Source organism: Bos indicus x Bos taurus, chromosome 13, assembly GCF_003369695.1.
Source record: "Bos indicus x Bos taurus breed Angus x Brahman F1 hybrid chromosome 13, Bos_hybrid_MaternalHap_v2.0, whole genome shotgun sequence".
In the NCBI taxonomy this organism is placed as follows: Eukaryota; Metazoa; Chordata; class Mammalia; order Artiodactyla; family Bovidae; genus Bos; species Bos indicus x Bos taurus.
In genome coordinates, this window is record NC_040088.1 from 50,465,430 (window position 1) to 50,486,329 (window position 20,900).

The 20,900-nt window shown below is 41.2% G+C and overlaps 1 protein-coding gene across 7 annotated transcripts in view; it reads right to left on the minus strand.

Annotated features, from left to right (window-relative positions):
• CACNB2 (calcium voltage-gated channel auxiliary subunit beta 2) overlaps positions 1 to 20,900 on the minus strand; it is a 427,802-nt gene that overhangs the window by 130,322 nt on the left and 276,580 nt on the right. For 6 of the 7 annotated variants that reach the window (XM_027559821.1, XM_027559817.1, XM_027559814.1 and 3 more), the window contains one exon: positions 492 to 611. In XM_027559821.1, coding sequence (XP_027415622.1) covers positions 492 to 611 — 120 coding nt within the window. Of the gene's footprint in view, positions 1 to 491; positions 612 to 1,451; positions 1,936 to 20,900 lie in introns of those variants that run through there. The other variant, XM_027559819.1, reaches the window with a different exon arrangement.

Below are 20,900 nucleotides of genomic sequence, written 5' to 3' on the forward strand. Positions count from 1 at the left end.
CTTGCTTTCTTTCTGAAAAGCATAATGCAATCCATTTTTTTTTAATATAAGAAAAATACCATTATAAAACACCTAAGGAGTAAAAATGAGGGGAAAGATTGTTCTAGTCTAAGAGAATAAACATCAGCTTGAAGAAAGTTTGTTTTTCTAAGCAGAGAAATGGTTTCCTGAAAAACAAAACAATTCTATTAGAAGCAGTTTTTCCTCTTTGTATATTCAGGGATCATTTTTCTGCATCTAAATAAACCATCCACCCATGGAAACAAGTTGCTTGGATTATAAAACAACATAAAAGGCAAGACCACTCATGTATTACACTGCCTTCTTCTACCAAGGGAAGACAATACATTCCACATCCTGTACCTCTTTACAGCCAATCAAGGAAGCACAGTAACAGACCAGATGTACATTTCAGAAGGAATTTCCGCAGGTGGCCCATCATGGACTCAGCACAATGGACAAAGAGCTTGGCAGAGAAGGAAGGGTTTTACCTTTGCTTTTTCCAGCTGGGCCTGGGCCTGTCGCTCTGCTTCTCTGCGCACTGCCTCCCGATCTTCCTCCAAAGAAACATCTGAATCGGATGGACGGCTGGTGTAGGAGTCTGCCGAACCCTGGAGAGGAAAATGGACATTTTAAAAGAGATTCTGTCTATGATGCTGGCCACAGAAAAGTCTCACTGACACGGCAGTTAGCTTCCTAGATTGTGCTGTCCATTCCTGAAAAGAGGAATAAAAATAATCCATTTTGGTGGCAAACCAGCTACACACATCCAGCTTTGGTTTGCAGACCACTCACTAGGAGAGTTACGCCATTCAAGTTATTGATACCCTTCCTTCCTAAGTCTTATGGTCCAATTAGGAGCCTTTGTGGAAGCCAGAACAAGTTCTCTCATCATTAAACCGACTGTGGTGCAGTGCAGTGAAGGACACACACACCGTTTTCAAGGAGAGCTTCAAGAACAGTCCACAGCTACAGTGAGAATTTACAATTAGGAAGAAGATAGGCTAAAAAAACAACAACAGCAACAAACATAAAGTCAAGGGAGTTATCAACTTGAACTCTCTGACACGCCACTACCATAGATGACCCTCTCTTTGATCTTAAGCATCCTTTGGTACCTCTGTATTCACCCAATGCCTCCTCTGACAAAATTGTAAGGCAACAGCTGCCAGCTTCCCTCAATCTTTAAGCAACATATCTTTTTCAATCCCTTTAAGTGGATATTTCATCAAAGGCTTCTACGGGAAAACACCTGCCCGGGGGGAGCTCCTAGGGAGATAAACCACCGCAGAGGAAAGGGAGCTAGAGGATTAGAGGACTCTCTTCCGCTCCCTCTTTCGCAATCAGCATCATATTACTAATCACAGGAGCCCCAGAGAGCCCTCACTTGTACCAGCGACAGAAACAACGACAAAATAACGTCTCCCCTCTACGAAAGCCCTGAAGCTTACACAGATATCCGAATTCTTCAGCCTTCCTCCCTTGGCGCGTTTCAGAAGCCTGATCCAGGTGGCCTTCATCAGCCAGACAGCGCCTTTCCCGTCCGCAGCTGCAGCCGCGGGCACCGATCCTCAGTGCGCGCTGAGCCCCGCAGAAACCCTGCTCGGTTCCCATCCATGCTCTGGGCAAACCCCCGCTTCTCCGTCCCTTTCTGCCTCCGGGGCTTTCACTTCCTACCCCGGAGGACTCCAATCCAAAGAGATTCTTATTTTCCCATCCCAGTGGGGAGGGGAAACAAACACTTGGATGCTTTCGATTGCTTTAAAGATAACACTTCAAGCGCATCCAAAGACAGGCATCAACTCGTCCTAAACTTCACGCATCTTATGACCCTCTCATCTTCCCTGTTCTTGGATTGTTCAAAGACATTAGTTGTGAGAGAACCTTAAGGGGGGGGGAAAAAAAAAACCAACCTAGTGCAAAACGTATGCAGTGACATTTGCAAGTGCAAAGTTCAAGGCTTATCTTCAGAGATCTGGAGGGGGAGGGCGGAGGACGCGCTCACCGCACTGGGCATGCTCCGTCTGTAGCCTTTTTACGCAGACGCTCACATCACCCGGTTAGTCTGTCAAATTGCCATTTTGCATCTGAAGTGTAAACAGCTGGAAAGGGCTTTTTGACTCTATAGTACCAGGCACCTGGGATGTTTGACATGCTCCTATTTCAGATGAAACGTCTCAAAGATGAAACCTGTACTCTCTCCCTTTTTCTTTTCCTCTTAACAATATCCTTCCATTAATCTGCTGCGGAAAGTATATCCTATGCCATAGGACAATTCATAGATAATACATATGATATATGATATTGTTGGGCAATCGAAATCAAATCATGCTCATCCATTCAATATAAAGCCGCTCTTGATAGCTCCATTTCCTAAACAAAATGCAAGAGAGAGATTTGCTCACTGAAATAGGACTTGAAAGTAACCACAGCGCTAAGCAATAACGGAGCTCAAAGTGGCTTTGAACCGCTTCTCCAACTGAGCAACTACCCTTCCAAATAAAGTCACTGGGATAAATAACCATGTGAAATTGCTATCACAGCAATTAGGAACAAATGTAAAATCTTGGTTGATTTATTAGCTGGAGTTAATATTTATAGAACCATTTAGTCCAAACTCTTCTTATAAATAAAGTGACTGAGGCTTGGGAAAGAATCATACTTATTCATTTCCAGTATTAATGGGAATACTTTTTTGAAAGTTTATGAAGAAATACACACTTCCAGGCTTCCTAAAGTAAACATAAAATTCTATCACTGCATTCTAAACTATGTTTTGTTTGGGGGGGCAATTATTTTGTAAAGTCTCGTGCAAATGAAATAAAGCATTCTTAAGAAAATCTTCCTTACTTTTCCCCTCCCTCCTTCCACCCCACCACCCTCTCACTTCTCCCCATCCCTATTCCTTTCATTTCTAGGTTAAGACCAATCTTCATGACTTAAATAGAAAATACAGGAGAGGCTCTAGAATAAACACTGTAGATCAAATGCACCCTCACTGTGGTATCATAACATAAATTAATAGATTACTTATATTTTTATCAAGTGAATATAAAATGCATGGGACACAGAAAATGCATTGCAATTTTTTGGTTCTTGTAAAATTCACAGGGGTGATAGGAGTTTTTCTACACCAACACACATGCTAGGGTAATCCTAATTTTCTCAGAGGGGTTCCTATAGCAGGAATTGTTTAGTCCCTCAGTCGTGTCTGACTCTTTTGTGACTATATGGACTGTAGCCTACCGCGCTCCTCTGTCCATGGGATTTCCCACGCCAGAATACTGGAGTTGGTTGCCATTTCCTTCTCCAAGGGATCTTCCTGACCCAGAGATCAAAGCTGTGTCTCCTGGATTGCAGGGTCTTTTTTTTTTTTTTTTTAAACATGGAGCCATCAGGAATGCCCACAGCAGGACTAGCATAGTAGAAAATTACCAGGAAGCACAATTATATCCCATAAAGGACATTAGGCCCCCCACACGGTCAGGTCACACCTCAGGGAGGATACAAAATTTCTCCTATTAAGAAGCCCATAATGAGAGGAAGAGTGTAACACACACACACACACACACAATTGTGTGTGATCTTCTTCCACTATGAACAAAGATTTAAAAATCCTTTGCTTATAATCAGATGACGCTTTTAATTACATAGTCATTTTGAGACCTGTTACCAGGTTGAAATAAGTAAGCAGCGTAAAATACCCTCTGCATTGAGTTTTGGTAATGATCTTTTGAATATCTGCCACAATATATTAACCTCTGACCACTTTACAATGTGAGCTGTGACTTGAACTGATGTCCTCATGGCTTTCATTCTTTGGATCAGTGAAGTATGCTGCTGCTGCTAAGTCACTTCAGTCATGTCCGACTCTGTGTGACCCCAGAGACAGCAGCCCACCAGGCTCCCCCATCCCTGGGATTCTCCAGGCAAGAACACTGGAGTGGGTTGCCATTTCCTTCTCCAATGCATGAAAGTGAAAAGTGAAAGTGAAGTCGCTCAGTTGTGTCCGACTCTTAGCGACCCCATGGACTGCAGCCTGCCAGGCTCCCCCGTCCATGGGATTTTCCAGGCAAGAATACTGGAGTGGGGTGCCATTGCCTACACTTTCAAAATATTTTTAATTATAGAAGTTACATGTATCCATCGTAGAATGAAGAGAGAGACAAATAATCTCTGCCTGAAATTTGCCCACCCAAAAAGCCTCACTATTAAATGGTAGCATAGTTTAGCCTCCAGAGTTCTTGCATTTTCAAAAGTCACCCTCCCAACGTGTGCCTTACAATTAATCTCCTTCCTTTAGGAAGTGTTGATTTATGCAGTTAGAAGTGGTGTATCTAATTAAGCTTTTGCCTTTGGGACCATAAGGACTTTCTGGGTCATTCTGCCTTCTGTCAGGAAGAGCTGGCGGTCATTTTCGTAAATCCAAATGAGGTTCATCGCAAGCTGTACCCCTGATCTCTTGGGTTCCTTCAGTACGATTAGTTGAACTTTTGTAATATTTGCCCTGGCAGGTACATCTCAGATTTCCTTTTCTTTATCTTAATATTCTCACTCCTCATCATACAGTTCCAAAATGCAACCTGCTCCTAATATCTAACAATAGCTCATCTGGGATCACTTACTTATCTCCTCAGGACCTTTACTCCAAATGTGCATTCTTTACTTACAGGAAATGTTAGTTAATTGGATTAATTGATGCTTCTATTTATTCTTCAATTTCTGTTGTTTTCCAATTTATGTCAAATAGTTGCACACAAAGCATTGCCTTTTTCCTTTAACACATTTTCCTGGATTTATAAAGTTGGCTTTTTTCATGCTGCACTCTACTGTTTCAATCATATGTCTATTTCCATGTCTATCTTCACATCTTTCTTGAGTGCTCTTGTACTTCCGCTTTTAAAACCAAAAGGCTAAGAGTCGTTAGTCTATTGAGGAATGGCTTCCTGGATCCCAAGTGGGTCATCTATTCCTGTAGGAAATCTTCATATGAAGCCTAAAGCAATGCTCCTGGGCAAAATCAAATTCCTTATAGTATCCCGAGGTTACCTCGATTGTAGACCGAAGTGCGTCCCATCTCAGACACTCAAGATTTCAAATGTACAGGACTCGTGTATAGGACAATGCTAAGTCAGTGGCACAGTGGACTTCCATTGCTTCCCCCCGACCTTCTGTGGCAGCAGTACTTTTTGGCACCAGGGACTGGTTTCGCAGAAGGCCAGTTCTCTATGGACTGAGAGCAGGATGGTTTGGGGATGATTCAAGGGCTTTCCTGGTGGCTCAGGTGGTAAAGAATCTGTCTATAATGCAGGAGACCTGGGTTTGATCCCTGGGTCGGGAAGATCCCCTGGAAAAGAGAATGGCTATCCACTCCAGTATTCTTGCCCGCAGAATTCCATGGACAGAGGAGCCTTGTGGGCTACAATGCATGGAGTTGCAAATAGTCAGACATAACTGAACGATTAACACTTTCACTTCCAAGTGCATTACCTTTACTGCGCACTTTATTCCTATTATTATTATATCCGCTTCATCTCAGACCATCAGGCATTAGATACTGGAAGCTGGGAACCCCTGTTCTATGGCATAGACAGACAAGCCATTTCCTTATTGATCAGGCCAATTTTAGGGAAAAAAAGCAGAATGGGATAGACTTCCAAGGACAAAGACTAAGACGAAAAGGGTTCTGTCTTGTATCACATGCTTGTCTTGGCTGGGGGAGATGATTCTTTCATTTCTCATATTGTCATCTATTTTCATAGTTTTAGAAAAACTAACTTTTTCCCTGTGAAGTCATCTGAATGTCTCTAAGAAAATGAATTGCTGACCTCTGCTTTGTTGGTTTCTTTAGGAACAAAACCATAAATTGCCTATTGATAATGAGAGTTCTTGACTCAAAGTTCAAAAATGACACAAGTTATTGAGATGAAGCCCATTTTCATTAATATTGTTTACTTCGGTTTGCCAATGTCACAAAGTTACTATTCAAACCCATTCAGTCATGAAAGTCTCAGATGTGACTGGCCTGCCATTTGGATAAACTTGAAAATAGTGTCAGAGGTGATGGTAATAAATCTATGCAAGTTCAATCTGTTATGACTAAGTACCAGCTAAAATATTAGCTTCAATTTTCTCAGGAGCACAGGAAAATTTGTAAACTCTGTATACGTTTCATAAGTACTGGTGAAGACATTATAGTTTGCCCCCAAACAAAACAAAACACCAAAACACCCACCACAAGCTTTTATTCAGTAGTTAATACTTTGGGACAATAAGTGCTATAACGGTAAGTTAAATGCTAGGAATATGACCTTGTTCCCATCATGGAGCCTGACATTCTAGTGAAGAAGGTCCATTAAAATAATTACCAGAAAAATAATTACAGGGAGAAAACAGTGAACAGGCTGAGATGAGAGAATGATGGTGGGAAGATACCACTTTAATTGGGAAGACAAGATAATCCTAAGAGATGATATTTAAGTTGAAATATCCCAAAAGATAAACAAAAAACAAGTCAGCCTTGGGAGGTGCTGGGAAAAGCAATATAGGAGAGGGAATGGCATATGCTAAGGCCCTGAGGACAAGGAATGAAGCACGATCAGGGACGCTAATGTGCTATTCTGCTGGTGTGTTTATTTAAACTTCCTCCTCTTTCTCTTTCTGTAGGTAATACATGTGGAATATGTATTCTGGGAATCTCTTCATTTATGTGGCACAACCTCACAGAAAAACTTCTTACACAAGTTTGATTTTCTAAATTAGAATTGGCATTTAAGTTGTCAGCAAATTCCACATTATGGGGAAAATCAAGTCTTCTAAGGTTTAAAGGGAATTCTCTCATTTTCTTCCTTCTAAATTAAGGGCTATCTCATAAAGGCTAATGTCAGGATGTTTTTGAGACTTTTCTATATTATGTGAATTCAAGCAGTCAATTTATTAAGGTTAGACAATGTACACAAGTGATAATAACAATTGCTATTTAAAAAAAAAATATTTTAGCCTCACCATGGGGCATGTGAGATCTTAGTTCCCCAATCAGGGATTGAACCCATGCCCCTGCATGGCAGTGCAGAATCTTAACCAATGGGCCATCAGGGGATTCACATAACTGCTAATCTTGAATGAATGCCTATACTGTACTAGGCACTGTGTGGATTCGCCAATATTACATAATTTAATCATTAATTTTTCTCCATTTTTCACTGATGAAAAAACTTTAGCATAGAGAAGTTACCTGAGCGAGGTTACAAAGCTAAAAATTGATGGAGATAGGGGTCAACCTTTAGCAATCTAAATTTAAGTTCCATACATGCAATCAGTTCAGAAAATTAAAAGCCAGAACAGATCCTTACATGCAACTCATCTTTCTGTTAATCAAAAATACATTTTTAAAAATTCTTTAAAAAGTTGAAGTATAGTTGATTTACAATGTTGTGTTAGTTTCAAGTGTGTAGTAAAGTGATTCACTTATATATATTATGTATATATGTATGTGTATATATATAGGGTTCTCAGGTGGTGCTATGGTAAAGAATCCACCTGCCAATGCAGGAGACAAGAGATGCGGGTTCCATCCCTGGGTCAGGAAGATCCCCTGGAGAAGGGAATGGCAATCCACTTCAGTATTCCTGCCTGTAAAATCCTATGGACAGAGGAGCCTGGTGGGCTACAGTCCATGGGGTCACAAAGAGTCAGACATGACTGAGCACAAATATGTGGGTATATATTTGTGTGTATGTGTGTGTGTGTGTGCATATATATTCTTTTTCAGATTCTTCTCCGATACAGGTTATTACAAGATATTGAATATAGTTTCCTGTGTTATAGAAAACATGTTTCTGTCTGCCAGGCACACACATAACCATTTCTAAAGGTCCTAATTTGTCATGACGACTTTCAAGTTATTAGCTCTATCTTTGCTGAACCTGGAACTCTCCCCACTCCCTTTCTCCCCTTCCCTTCTCCCCTCCCTTCTGACACACTCTCCCCCTCCAACCACTCCACACACACACCTTCACAGATTCTCCAATTTTATCTTCCCAAAGGCACAATGAAGGTGCAATGAAACAGATAATTTCTCATTCATCAGTGTAACACAATTTTGTGACAATGTGCCTACTACCCTGAAATTTTCTTCACTTCAGAGTATCTCAACTGGAAAGCATTCTTTTTGTTACTTATCTACAATGGAAAGTAGGTAACTAGAATAGGAAAACAATGGAAGTCAAGAAACCGGCTATTGAAAACTTCCCCTTTTCCCTAAAAATGAACATAAGTTTGGCAAGCTGGTCTTCAGTAGCCTCTTTGGCAGCTACTCTTGTCTGAAGCTGGCTGGAATTCAAGTGTCTCCTGAGTAATCTTTCAGTTCAATAGGAACCATTGTAGTGGCACTGAAACTAAAATTACTAAAAAGTAGAAATGGTAGGTCCAAGGCTCAGTGACGTGACTTACATATTTTTCAGAGTACATTATATTACATTAAAACACTTACACTCAATTATTCTTCGAACCAAGGGTATGATGGCTATTTATGTTTTGTAGAAGAGCTTCTGTCCAATATTTGTAAAATTTGACACTTTCACAAAGAACCATTTTGAGAAAGCTAATGTGGCTCAGACCATGAACTCCTTATTGCCAAATTCAGACTTAAATCGAAGAAAGTGGGGAAAACCACTAGACCATTCAAGTATGACCTAAATCAAATCCCTTATGATTATACAGTGGAAGTGAGAAATAGATTTAAGGGCCTAGATCTGATAGATCGAGTGCCTGATGAACTATGGAATGAGGTCCGTGACACTGTACAGGAGACAGGGATCAAGACCATCCCCATGGAAAAGAAATGCAAAAAAGCAAAATGGCTGTCTGGGGAGGCCTTACAAATAGCTGTGAAAAGAGGAAAAGCGAAGGGCAAAGGAGAAAGGGAAAGATATAAACATCTGAATGCAGAGTTCCAAAGAATAGCAAGAAGAGATAAGAAAGCCTTCCTCAGCAATCAATGCAAAGAAATAGAGGAAAACAACAGAATGGGAAAGACTAGGGATCTCTTTAAGAAAATCAGAGATACCAAAGGAACATTTCATGCAAAGATGAGCTCGATAAAGGACAGAAATGGTATGGACCTAACAGAAGCAGAAGATATTAAGAAGAGATGGCAAGAATACACAGAAGAACTGTACAAAAAAGATCTTCACGACCCAGATAATCACGATGGTGTGATCACTGACCTAGAGCCAGACATCCTGGAATGTGAAGTCAAGTGGGCCTTAGAAAGCATCACTACGAACAAGGCTAGTGGAGGTGATGGAATTCCAGTTGAGCTATTTCAAATCCTGAAAGATGATGCTGTGAAAGTGCTGCACTCAATATGCCAGCAAATTTGGAAAACTCAGCAGTGGCCACAGGACTGGAAAAGATCAGTTTTCATTCCAATCCCAAAGAAAGGCAATGCCAAAGAATGCTCAAACTACCACACAATTGCACTCATCTCACACGCTAGTAAAGTAATGCTCAAAATTCTCCAAGCCAGGCTTCAGCAATATGTGAACCGTGAACTTCCTGATGTTCAAGCTGGTTTTAGAAAAGGCAGAGGAACCAGAGGTCAAATTGCCAACATCCACTGGATCATAGAAAAAGCAAGAGAGTTCCAGAAAAACATCTATTTCTGCTTTATTGACTATGCCAAAGCCTTTTACTGTGTGGATCACAATCAACTGTGGAAAATTCTGAAAGAGATGGGAATACCAGACCACCTGATCTGCCTCTTGAGAAATTTGTATGCAAGTCAGGAAGCAACAGTTAGACATGGAACAACAGACTGGTTCCAAATAGGAAAAGGAGTTCGTCAAGGCTATATATTGTCACCCTGTTTATATAATTTATATGCAGAGTACATCATGAGAAATGCTGGACTGGAAGAAACACAACCTGGAATCAAGACTGCTGGGAGAAATATCAATAACCTCAGAGATGCAGATGACACCACCCTTATGGCAGAAAGTGAAGAGGAACTCAAAAGCCTCTTGATGAAAGTCAAAGTGGAGAGTGAAAAAGTTGGCTTAAAGCTCAACATTCAGAAAACAAAGATCATGGCATCCGGTCCCACCACTTCATGGGAAATAGATGGGGAAACAGTGGAAACAGTGTCAGACTTTATTTTTCTGGGCTCCAAAATCACTACAGATGGTGACTGCAGCCGTGAAATTAAAAGATGCTTACTCCTTGGAAGGAAAGTTATGACCAACCTAGCTAGCATATTCAAAAGCAGAGACATTACTTTGCCAACAAAGGTTCGTCTAGTCAAGGCTATGGTTTTTCCTGTGGTCATGTATGGATGTGAGAGTTGGACTGCGAAGAAGGCTGAGCGCCGAAGAATTGATGCTTTTGAAGTGTGGTGTTGGAGAAGACTGTTGAGAGTCCCTTGGACTGCAAGGAGATCCAACCAGTCCATTCTGAAGGAGATCAGCCCTGGGATTTCTTTGAAAGGAATGATGCTAAAGCTGAAACTCCAGTACTTTGGCCACCTCATGTGAAGAGTTGATTCATTGGAAAAGACCATGATGCTGGGAGGGATTGGGGGCAGGAGGAGAAGGGGATGACAGAGGATGAGATTGCTGGATGGCATCACTGACTTGATGGATGTGAGTCTGGGTGAACTCCAGGAGTTGGTGATGGACAGGGAGGCCTGGTGTGCTGCAATTCATGGGGTCGCAAAGAGTCGGACACCACTGAGCGACTGATCTAATTTGATCTGAATATTAGATGGGAATTCTCATATTATTGTGAGTTTTGGATTTCAAGCATAGGATAAGTAATTTCTCTTCGTAATTACAGTATTCACGTGTGTGTGTTGGGGTAGTTTTTTAGGCTTATTATATTTACTGATAGTAATAGATGGAAAATGTTTTTCATGCTAATATAACTTCTTTAAAAATTCACTTTTCATTCATGAGAAAGGAAATGAATAGGCAAGAAGCAGAAAAATAGTGGCTTGGGAGAGTTGAACTTTCTCAAAATATTGATGAAAAAAATTGAATGAGGAAAAATGAGTGAATGAACCACTTGCAGGAAATCTGCAGTATAGGAATTCATGACAAGTATGGATACAGCCATAAACGCTGAGTGAACATCACTACCTTTAGTCTTCCTACTGAGTCTGCTCAGCATACACACATACTATTATTTCCATTTGCGTAATCAATGTGATACACCACATCGACAAAAGAAAAGACAAAAACCACATGATTATCTCAATAGAGGCAAAAAAAAGCATTTGATAAAAGATAACATCTAATCATGATTAAAAACTCTTAGCAAATAAAGTGGGTATAGAGGAAATGTATCTCAACATAATAAAAGCTATTAATGGCAAACCCAAAACCAATCTAATACTCAGTGATAAAAAGCTGAAAGCCTTCCTGCTAAAATCTGGAAAGACAAGGATGCCCCACTCTCACTACTTCTTTTCAACATAGTATTGGCAGTCCTAGCCACAGATATCTGATAAGAAAATGAAAGAAAAGTGTGTAAACTAAAAGGAAAGAGGAAAATCTGTCATTATATGCAGATGACATACTATTATTTCCTCTGCCTAAGAAGACCTCCCCTGAACTCCATTTTCTCTGCCAATTTCTACCTCATTTTTTTTTTTTTTTTTTGCTCTCCTTTGTAGGAAAAAAAAAGCTCATGCTCACTTCAATTCTTCTTTATGGGTCTTTTTTAAAGTTACTCTCTCCCATCACTGCCCTCAAAACTGCTCAGGGTCATCAGCAATAAATGGTTAAATCCAATGGTCAATTCTCAGTGCTCATCTTACTTGGTAGGTTAATATCACTCCCCATCCTTTCAGGGCTTCCCTTGAAGCTCAGTTGGTAAAGAATCTGCCTATAATGCAGGAGACCCGGGTTCGATTCCTGGGCTGGGAAGATTCCCTGGAGAAGGAAATGGCAACCCACTCCTGTATTCATGCCTGGAGAACCCCATGGACTGAGAAGCTTGGCAGGCTATAGCCCATGGGGTCGCAAGAGTCGGACATGACTTAGCAACTAAACCACCACCACCACCACGCCATCCTTTCAGGATTCCCAGGTGGCACTAGTGGTAAAGAATCTGCCAGCCAATGCAGGAGACTCGGGTTCAGTCCCTGGGCTAGGAAGATCCCCTGGAGAAGGAAATGGCAACCCACTCCAGTATTCTTGCCTGGAGGATCCTATGGACAGAGGAGCCTGGTGGGCCACGGTTCATAGGGCCACACAGGACGTGGCTGAAGCAGCTCAGCACAGCACCCATCCCATCATTCACTTTCTCAGAGTTGCTTTCCCAAACCCCTCTCTCGTGGTCTTTCTCTTACCTACTGGCTGTTCTTTCTGAGTCTCCTTGGTTGGATCACCTCTCCCACCACCTCCTTTTTGCTTCAACCTCACTGAAGCTCCTCACAGGCACCAGGAAAGCTTTCTCCCTAGATCGTCACAGTACAATCACCTCCTTTAAGTCTTTTCTTAGCTGGCATCCTTTCTTTTCTTTTTTTTAATTAGCCCACCAAGGGTCTTAGTTGTGGCACATGGGATCTTTCCTTTAAGCACATGGACTCTGAAGTTGTGGCATGCAGGCTCCAGAGTGTGCGGGCTTCAGTAGCTGCGGCACACGGGCTCTCTAGTTGTGGTGTGCCGGCTTAGTTGCTCGAGGCATGTGGGATCTTAGCTCCCCGACCAGGGATTGAACCCATGTCCTCTGCATTGCAAGGCAGATTCTTCACCACTGGACCAACAGGGAAGTCTTGGTGACTTTTCAATGAGGACTTTCCTAACCATCCTATTTAAAATTGCAATCCCCCAAGCCCTCCAGCATCTCTAATCTCCTTTAGCCTGTTCTACTTTTTAAAAATGGAGCTTTCACCTTCTAACATACAATATAGTTTAATTATGTTTATTGTTTAGTGTCTCTCTCCCTCCACTAGACTATAACATCCATGAAGGCATAGATCTTTTCTCCTGTTTAATTTACTCATTTATCCCAAGTGCTTAGAACAGTGCCTGGCACAAAACAGATGCTCTATAAACATGTGTTAAATGAATGACTAGGGTTACCAGAGAAAGAGAGCCTTTTCTTTCTCACATCCTAGAGCTTGATACTCTTAAAACATTCCTAAATATTCTCATGTCTTTTCCTTACTATTGGGTTGGTCAAAAAATCTGTTCGAGTTTTTCCCATAAGAACAAAATTTTTGGCCAATCCTCCTCCCCCCAAAAAAACCACACCCACAGAAATCTTCCTGACTCATAGTTAATGGCAATAAATATTTGCTATGATGAGTAGAAGAATAAAACAAAAACTTCAGCCTGAAGATATATTTGGAATTTTATCATAAACCTCAATAAATACCAAGTTCATTAACTTAGTGTAAATGTCAACTCTAAGTCAGTAGATTAAATAAACATGTTCCATAACAAGCAAACTACTAAAAAGAGAAGACATTATACTTAAAATTTATATAGCATCCTTCTTCCAAGGAATGTAAGAGAGACTTTACGTTCTGAAAATGTGATTAACACTTACTTTCTATGAAGCTTCTTTTTCCATTAATTTTCCTCCCTCACTCCAGGGACTTATAGTTCCAATCCTAAAACTGCTAATGACTCATTGTGTCGCCACAGGCAAGTTATGTAAATACTCCTCAGACTCATTGCCCCCATGCAATCTGAGTACAGTAAGTCAAAGCTACTAGAAAGAATATTCTTGAGAATTTTCTTACAGATGGTTGAATATACATTGTAAATATGACATATTCTATGACTGTTTACAGACTGTTACTTCTCATACACTACCCCTGCCAGTCCTAGGAGGATAGAGTTTAAATTCACAGCAGAAAAAAGCGTGACTATACATATAACTTCTAGTAAGATGGAATGTTTTAAAAAAATCAAGCCAGCACAGGAAAAAGATATTTCTGCAAGCAATTTTAGAACATATATTTAAAAGGAATTCAAGTAATAGCTGGACAAATAAACAACTCTGGAACATCTTCACAGGCTCTCTACTACTAAATAAAGGTCACCTCAAAAGATGGCATGCTCAGCTGTGAGCCTTTTCTTGAGTGGCAGAACCATCAGACAATGAATCTTGGTTCCTGCCTTCCAGGGAAAATTTGCTGAGGTGACAATGAACCATCAATCCATAGGCATTCAAGGACAGTCAGCACATGTATCCTCCAGGGAATCCCAGAGCTGTGAAAGGGATAGGGCTTCAGTCCTGAAAGATTTTACCCTCTAAAATTTTCTGTGCATACAGCAGTTATTCTTACTGGTACAAAACACAGTAAGAGAACAACAGACAAGCGGACAAAGGATATGGATACAAGATTCACCAAAAAATCAGCTAGTCATAAGCATCTGGAAAAAGTGTTCAGCATCACTAAATTAAGATGCATTTCCTTATTAAATGTGTACTGTTGCCAAAATACCAATTCATAGTGTTATGAGAAGACACTACAACCAACACTTTCACATCCTGTTGATAGTCTGTTTTACTTTAGTACAGCCCTTTGGGAAAATCACGTTCTTTTGGTTTCTATCTAGATATGTATCTTGACTAATAGGTATCCAGACTAATGATTGTACTTTAAACATTCTTGGACTTTTCTGGTGGTCCAGTGGTTAAGGATCTGCCTGCCTATGCAGGGGACATAGGTTCGATCCCTGGTCTGGGAGAATCCCACATGCCATGGGGCAATTAAGCCCATACGCCACAACTACTGAAGCCCCTGTGCCCTAGAGCCCACGCTCTGCAACAAGAGAAGCCACAGGAATGAGAGGCCCTCGTATTGCAACTGGAGAATAGCCCCAGCTTGCTGCAACTAGAGAAAAGCCTGCACACAGCAACGAAGACCCAGTGCAGCCAAAAATAACTAAAATAATCAATTAATTAAAAAAGAATAAAATTTCTTAAACTATGGTTCATATACTTACATTATGACACAACCTTAATGATGATTATAAAGGCTAAAAGGCATTATAGGCAAATGTTTATGGTGATAATATTTGGTTAAAAAAAAAGGAAAGAAATTTTGAAAACCTGAATCATTTCCATAATCATATACATTCATGTATGTAAAAATGCTGGAAGTATACAAAAATAACAGAAGATATAGGAGTATACTATTATTTTTTTTAATTCTGGGGTTACTTAAAATTTTTTTTCTGTAACGTTACCATTTTTCTGACTAGAAATAAAAACCTCATTCTTGTTGCAAATGAACTGTGCAACAAAACACTCTGAAAATATTTTTGGTGTTGCAAAAAGAGAGTTTGCAGATATAAACTGTCCCTAATTTGTTAATTTAACCTTGAAAGTTTTTTGCATGTGGGGAAGGGAAGAAAACTTGAGATCTTCTGAAAAACTCTTGGTGCACATTACAAGAAAAGAAATAGAGTAAATGTTGATGTGGGAATTATATCAGGTAAGAAACAAAAATGAAAAGAAAAGTACTTTGGCATGAAATGTTAGCATTTTTAAGTATTACATTTCTCTGTAGACAATGTGTTAAAGTAATTATTTGAAGTTTCTGCTGAAACACTGGGCTTGTCTCATATGACTGCTTAAATAATTTTGTGGTACTAGGTGAGATACTGAAGCAGGCCAAATGACTCAGTAATTTGGTAATTCATTGTTAATATACTGCTCTCAAAGCCTAACCTTCCAGAAAGATATGACTTGGGTTCAAAGAGATTTAATATTAAAAATAGGCTACACGATCAGGGAGTTGGCTGAAAAAGGACCTGGTATGTAGTAGTTAGTAATAAAGTACCCTACTGATCCAAAACACTTACTGCCTCCTTTAAGCAGCTAACCTACCTTCAGGAAGTGATTTAAGAACTAGAGACAATTTGGTTCATACAAATCCATGCTTAAAAATATGCTGCAAATTTCAGATTGATTAGCTGGAAATATGCCATTGGTTCTATTAATTATTATTAATGTTAGAAAATCCAGACTCTATTAAGAATATTTCAGAAAACACTGGACATAGACTGTTGGTAAAATGCAATTCATGGCACTTCCCTGGTAGTCCAGTGGTTAAGAATCCACCTACCAATATAGGGGACAGGGGTTTAATCCCTGGTCTGGGAAAATCCCACATGCCTCAGAGCAGCTAAGTGCATGTAGCACAGCTACTGAAAGCAGACTGCCCAGAGCCTGTGCTCTGCAACAGGAGAAGCCAGTGCAGTGAGAATCCCCCGCACTGCAGTGAAGAGCAGCCCTCACTCCCTGCAACTAGAGGAATCCCGAGCACAGCACTGAAGACCCAGCACAATCAAAACATTTTTTAAAAAGCCAATTTATACATTTCATTTTTCACAAATAAGAAAGCATTTTTAAACTGCAAATATTTAATACATGGTGCCATAGGCTGAATGCTTGCATTCCCCCCCACCCCCCCAAATTCACATGTTGACACTGGATCCCCAAGGTGATGGTATTAGGAGGTAGGGCTTTGGGATGGTAAATAGATCATGAGCAGGAGCCCTCATGATGGGATTAGTGCCCTTGTAAAAAGACCCCAGAAAGCTCCCTTGTCCCCCCTACCAAGTGAAGACTTGGTGACAAGATGGCCATTTATGAACTAGGAACTAAACTCTGCCAGCACCTTGATCTCAGGCTTCCAGCCCCAGAACTGTTAGATATTTCTGTTGTTTATAAGCCACTCAGTCTCTGATATTTTAAAATAGCAGCCTGAATGGACCAAAAGACATGAAATTGTATGCTTTGCTTTAAGTTCCAAAGTATAATGAACTTAAATGATAATAAAACTTCCATCAGGCAGGGGAAAACACGGCTTGACAGTTTGGTAAAGATTAGGGAAGACTTGGTGACTGCTGGCCATGTCTGCTGACCTTTGCCCTTTGGCCTGATGGTACTATTACACAGATGCTACAGCATGCTTGTGTTATATGCTAGAGGCTTCCACTGCGAAAACAGACACCAACCTCAAGTGCTCCAAACCAAAGATACACCTATGTCTTCTACTTCATTTAAATGACAATCATTTAATATAATATTGCAGAAAACTAAATATTATCTCCCTTCCCCCAACATCCACATACATTAGAATCTAATGTCCAAGAGAAGGGCAGGGATTTTTTTTTTCACCTCTGTGTCCTCAACAGCAGTGTGTATGAGACAGACTGGAACCTGAGACCCTTTACTGCAGTACTTTTACCTGGACAAACGTCTCCTTGAGCCACAAAATACAAAGAAACTATAGCGTGTGCATGCTGAGTTGTGTCTGACTCTTCTGCAACTCCATGGACTGTAGCCTGCCAGGCTCCTCCGTCCATGGGATTTTCCAGGCAATAATACTGAAGTGGGTTGCCATTTCCTACTCTAAGGGATCTTCCCGACTCAAGGATTGAACCCACGTCTCTTGCATCTTCAGCATTGGCAGGTGGATTCTTTACCACTAGTGCCACCTAGAAAGCCCAAAGAAACTGTGAAGTGAGTGAAGTTGCTCAGTCGTGTCTGACTCTTTGCAACCCCATGGACTATAGCCTACCAGGTTCCTCCATCCATGGGATTTTCCAGGCAAGAATACTGGAGTGGGCTGCCATTTCCTTCTCCAGGAGATCTTCCCAACCCAGGGACTGAACCCAGGTCTCCCGCGTTGTAGGCAGATGCTTTACCATCTGAGCCACCAGGGAAGCTGTAAGGGACTACAAATAACCATGTGCTTTTGCAGTTAGGACAAATTATGGACAAGAAGATACAAAAAGACCAAAAATCCAACTGCCATTTCTGAAGAGCTGGGAACAAAAGCAGAGTGCTGGGGGAAAAAAAAGCAGGCTACTGCGCATGCCCCCTGCATAATCCACCACCTAAGGGGTGGGCAAACTACCTAAGCTACCCCTCCAGCCCAACTCCTGGACACACCCCTACCCTCAGGCCATATAAGGAACCAGCTCACTCCTGCCTCGAGGACTTAATGGTCAAGGGAACCAGTTGTTCTTGTTCCCCTCTGGTGCAGCAGAGGGCCCCAAGAAAGCCTTGCCTGAATTTCCTGTCTGGCCTTTTATCAATCTCTATTGATTAAGGAGGCCAAGAACCCTGGCTGGTAGTATGTACATCTGGGAAGAAGATAAGATTGGCGGGGGCAGGTAGGGGGGGCCTCGACATTCTAGTGAGGGAGACAGATATGACAGAGGTGAATAATTCAACAATTGTTTTATGACTACTATATCATACAAGGTTGCTCTACATGGTCTCGGTGCCAGAGACCCTGGTATTCTCTGGCCAAATGGTCATGAGCCTGTTTCTCAGGACTGCGTGGGCCTCTTTTCATATTTCTCCTTCTCAGAATACATCTCTCCACCTGTGTGCAGACTCTTAGACCCAGGTCTGCTGAGTGGGGAGTGATGAACAGGGGCTTGAATGATTAGGCTTGGCTGTTGACGCACACCACACACCTTCAGAAAGCCTAATGGGACCTGGGGGCTGTGTGCCAGCTCTCTACCCCCTGCCATGCTCTCATGTAGAGCTCTGAGGACAATTAAATTCAGATCTGCCTTCCCAGTCATTATAAAGGTATGCACTCCACTGGTCTGCCATTGATCTTCCTGCCAACAAGGACCGAGGTCGTCCTTTCCCCAGCAGAGAAGGGTCTTAACCACAAGGCCAGGGACTTTCTGTGTTAATATTTGGAGCTTCTGCTCCTGACTGATGAGCTGGCACCCACCTTGGTACTTATCAGGCACTTGATAAGTTATTCTGGGTAAGTGAATACAGTGTGTGTCTATCATATCAAACTCTGTGTAACACAGGGTTCTGCTGCTGCTGCTAAGTCGCTTCAGTTGTGTTTGGCTCTGTGCAACCCCATAGATGGCAGCCCACCAGGCTCCTCTGTCCCTGGGATTTTCCAGGCAAGAGTACCGGAGTGGGTTGCCATTTCCTTCTCCAGCAGCCTGTGCTACACAGGAACAAAGATAAATTCTGCGACCTTGTAGGTGTTCCGTGGAACGTTTAGCCAATAAGATAGCATCTATATTTCTTCCCAATGGGGCATCTAATTATGGGTAAAACAGTACTTGCGCCATCCAATGGTCTCAGAAAACAGAGGAAAGACACCACGCAAACTCAACAAGAAATCTTCAGTACAGAGAAAGAAAACCTCAGTAAGTGGAGAGGAAAACAGTTCCTGGGGTGACGGGCATTTGCAAAGTCCATCAGAAGAGACAATTATCCTGAAAAAATCAGGCAAAATTTGGATGATGCTAGAAGATGGGAGATCCAGGCTGAGGCTGGACATGGTCTTTTTCCGTTCCTTTTTCTTTCTTTTCTCTCTCCTCTTCCTTCATTCCCTCCCTCATTTTTCCTTTTCCTAAGAATTTTATCCTTCTTTAATAAGCTGAAAAACACAAATTAATATCAGAGCCCTAGTGTATACTGTTTATAAACATAAAAATTTTTTGAGGACAATTTAACTTATATGCAGAATACATCATGCAAAATGCTGGACTGGGTGAATCACAAGCTGGAATCAAGATTGCTGGGAGAAATATCAACAACTTCAGATATGTAGATGATACCACTCTAAAGGCAGAAAGTGAAGAAGAACTAAAGAACTTCTTGAAGAGGGTGAAAGAGGAGAGTGAAAAAGCTGGCTTGAAGCAACACTAAAAATCTAAGATCATGGCATCCGGTCTCATCACTCCATGGCAAATAGAAGGGGAAAAAGTGGAAACAGTGACAGCTTTTCTTTTTTCTTTTTAAAATTTTTGAATTGAAGGATAATTGCTTTACAGAATTTTGTGGTTTTAAGTCATACATCAAAAAGAATCAGCCATGGGCACACCCATGTCCCCTCCCTCCTGGACGTCCCTCCTCATCCCACCCTTCAGCCTGTCACAGAGCCCCGGTTTGAGTTCCCTGAGTCATACAGCTAATTCTCATTGGCTATCTACTTTACATATGGCATTGTAAATTTCTGTTACTCTCTCCATATATCTCCCTTTCTCCCTCCTCTCCTCTCACCGTGTCCAGAGGTCTGTTCTCTATGTCTGTTTCTCCATTGCTGCCCTGAAAATAAATTCATCAGTGCCACCTCTTCAGATTCCATTTATGTGTGTCAGTATACGATATTTTAGAGAAGGAAATGGAAACCCACTCCAGTATTCTTGCCTAGAGAATCCTGTGGACAGAGGAACCTGGTGGGCTGCTGGTCTTGGGGTTGCACAATCGGACATGGCTGAAGCGACTTAGCATGCACGCATACATTGGAGACGGAAATGGCAACCCACTCCAGTGTTCTTGCCTAGAGAATTCCAGGGACAGAGGAGCCTGGTGGGCTGCCACCTATGGGGTCACACAGAGTCAGACAGGACTGATTTAGCAGCAGCACCATATGATATTTATATATACTTTAGATATACTATATTACGATAGTATATTGTACTATTGTAATATGATATTTAGATATACCTTATATCAGTATCTCTCTTTCTGACTTACTTCACTCTGTATAATAGGCTCTAGCTTGGTCCACCTCATTAGAACAGATTCAAAACGTTCCTTTTTATCACTGAGTAGTATTCCATTGTATATATATACCACAGCTTCTTTATCCATTCATCTGTTGATGGACATTGAGGTTGCTTGCATGTTCTAGCTATTGTAAATAGTGCTACAATGAACATTGGGGTACATGTGTCTTTTTCAGTTTTGATTTCCTCAGGGTATATACCTAGGAGTGGGATTACTGGGTCAAACTTATATGCAGAGTACATCATGAGAAACGCTGGACTGGAAGAAACACAAACTGGAATCAAGATTGCTGGGAGAAATATCAATAACCTCAGATATGCAGATGACACCACCCTTATGGCAGAAAGTGAAGAGGAACTCAAAAGCCTCTT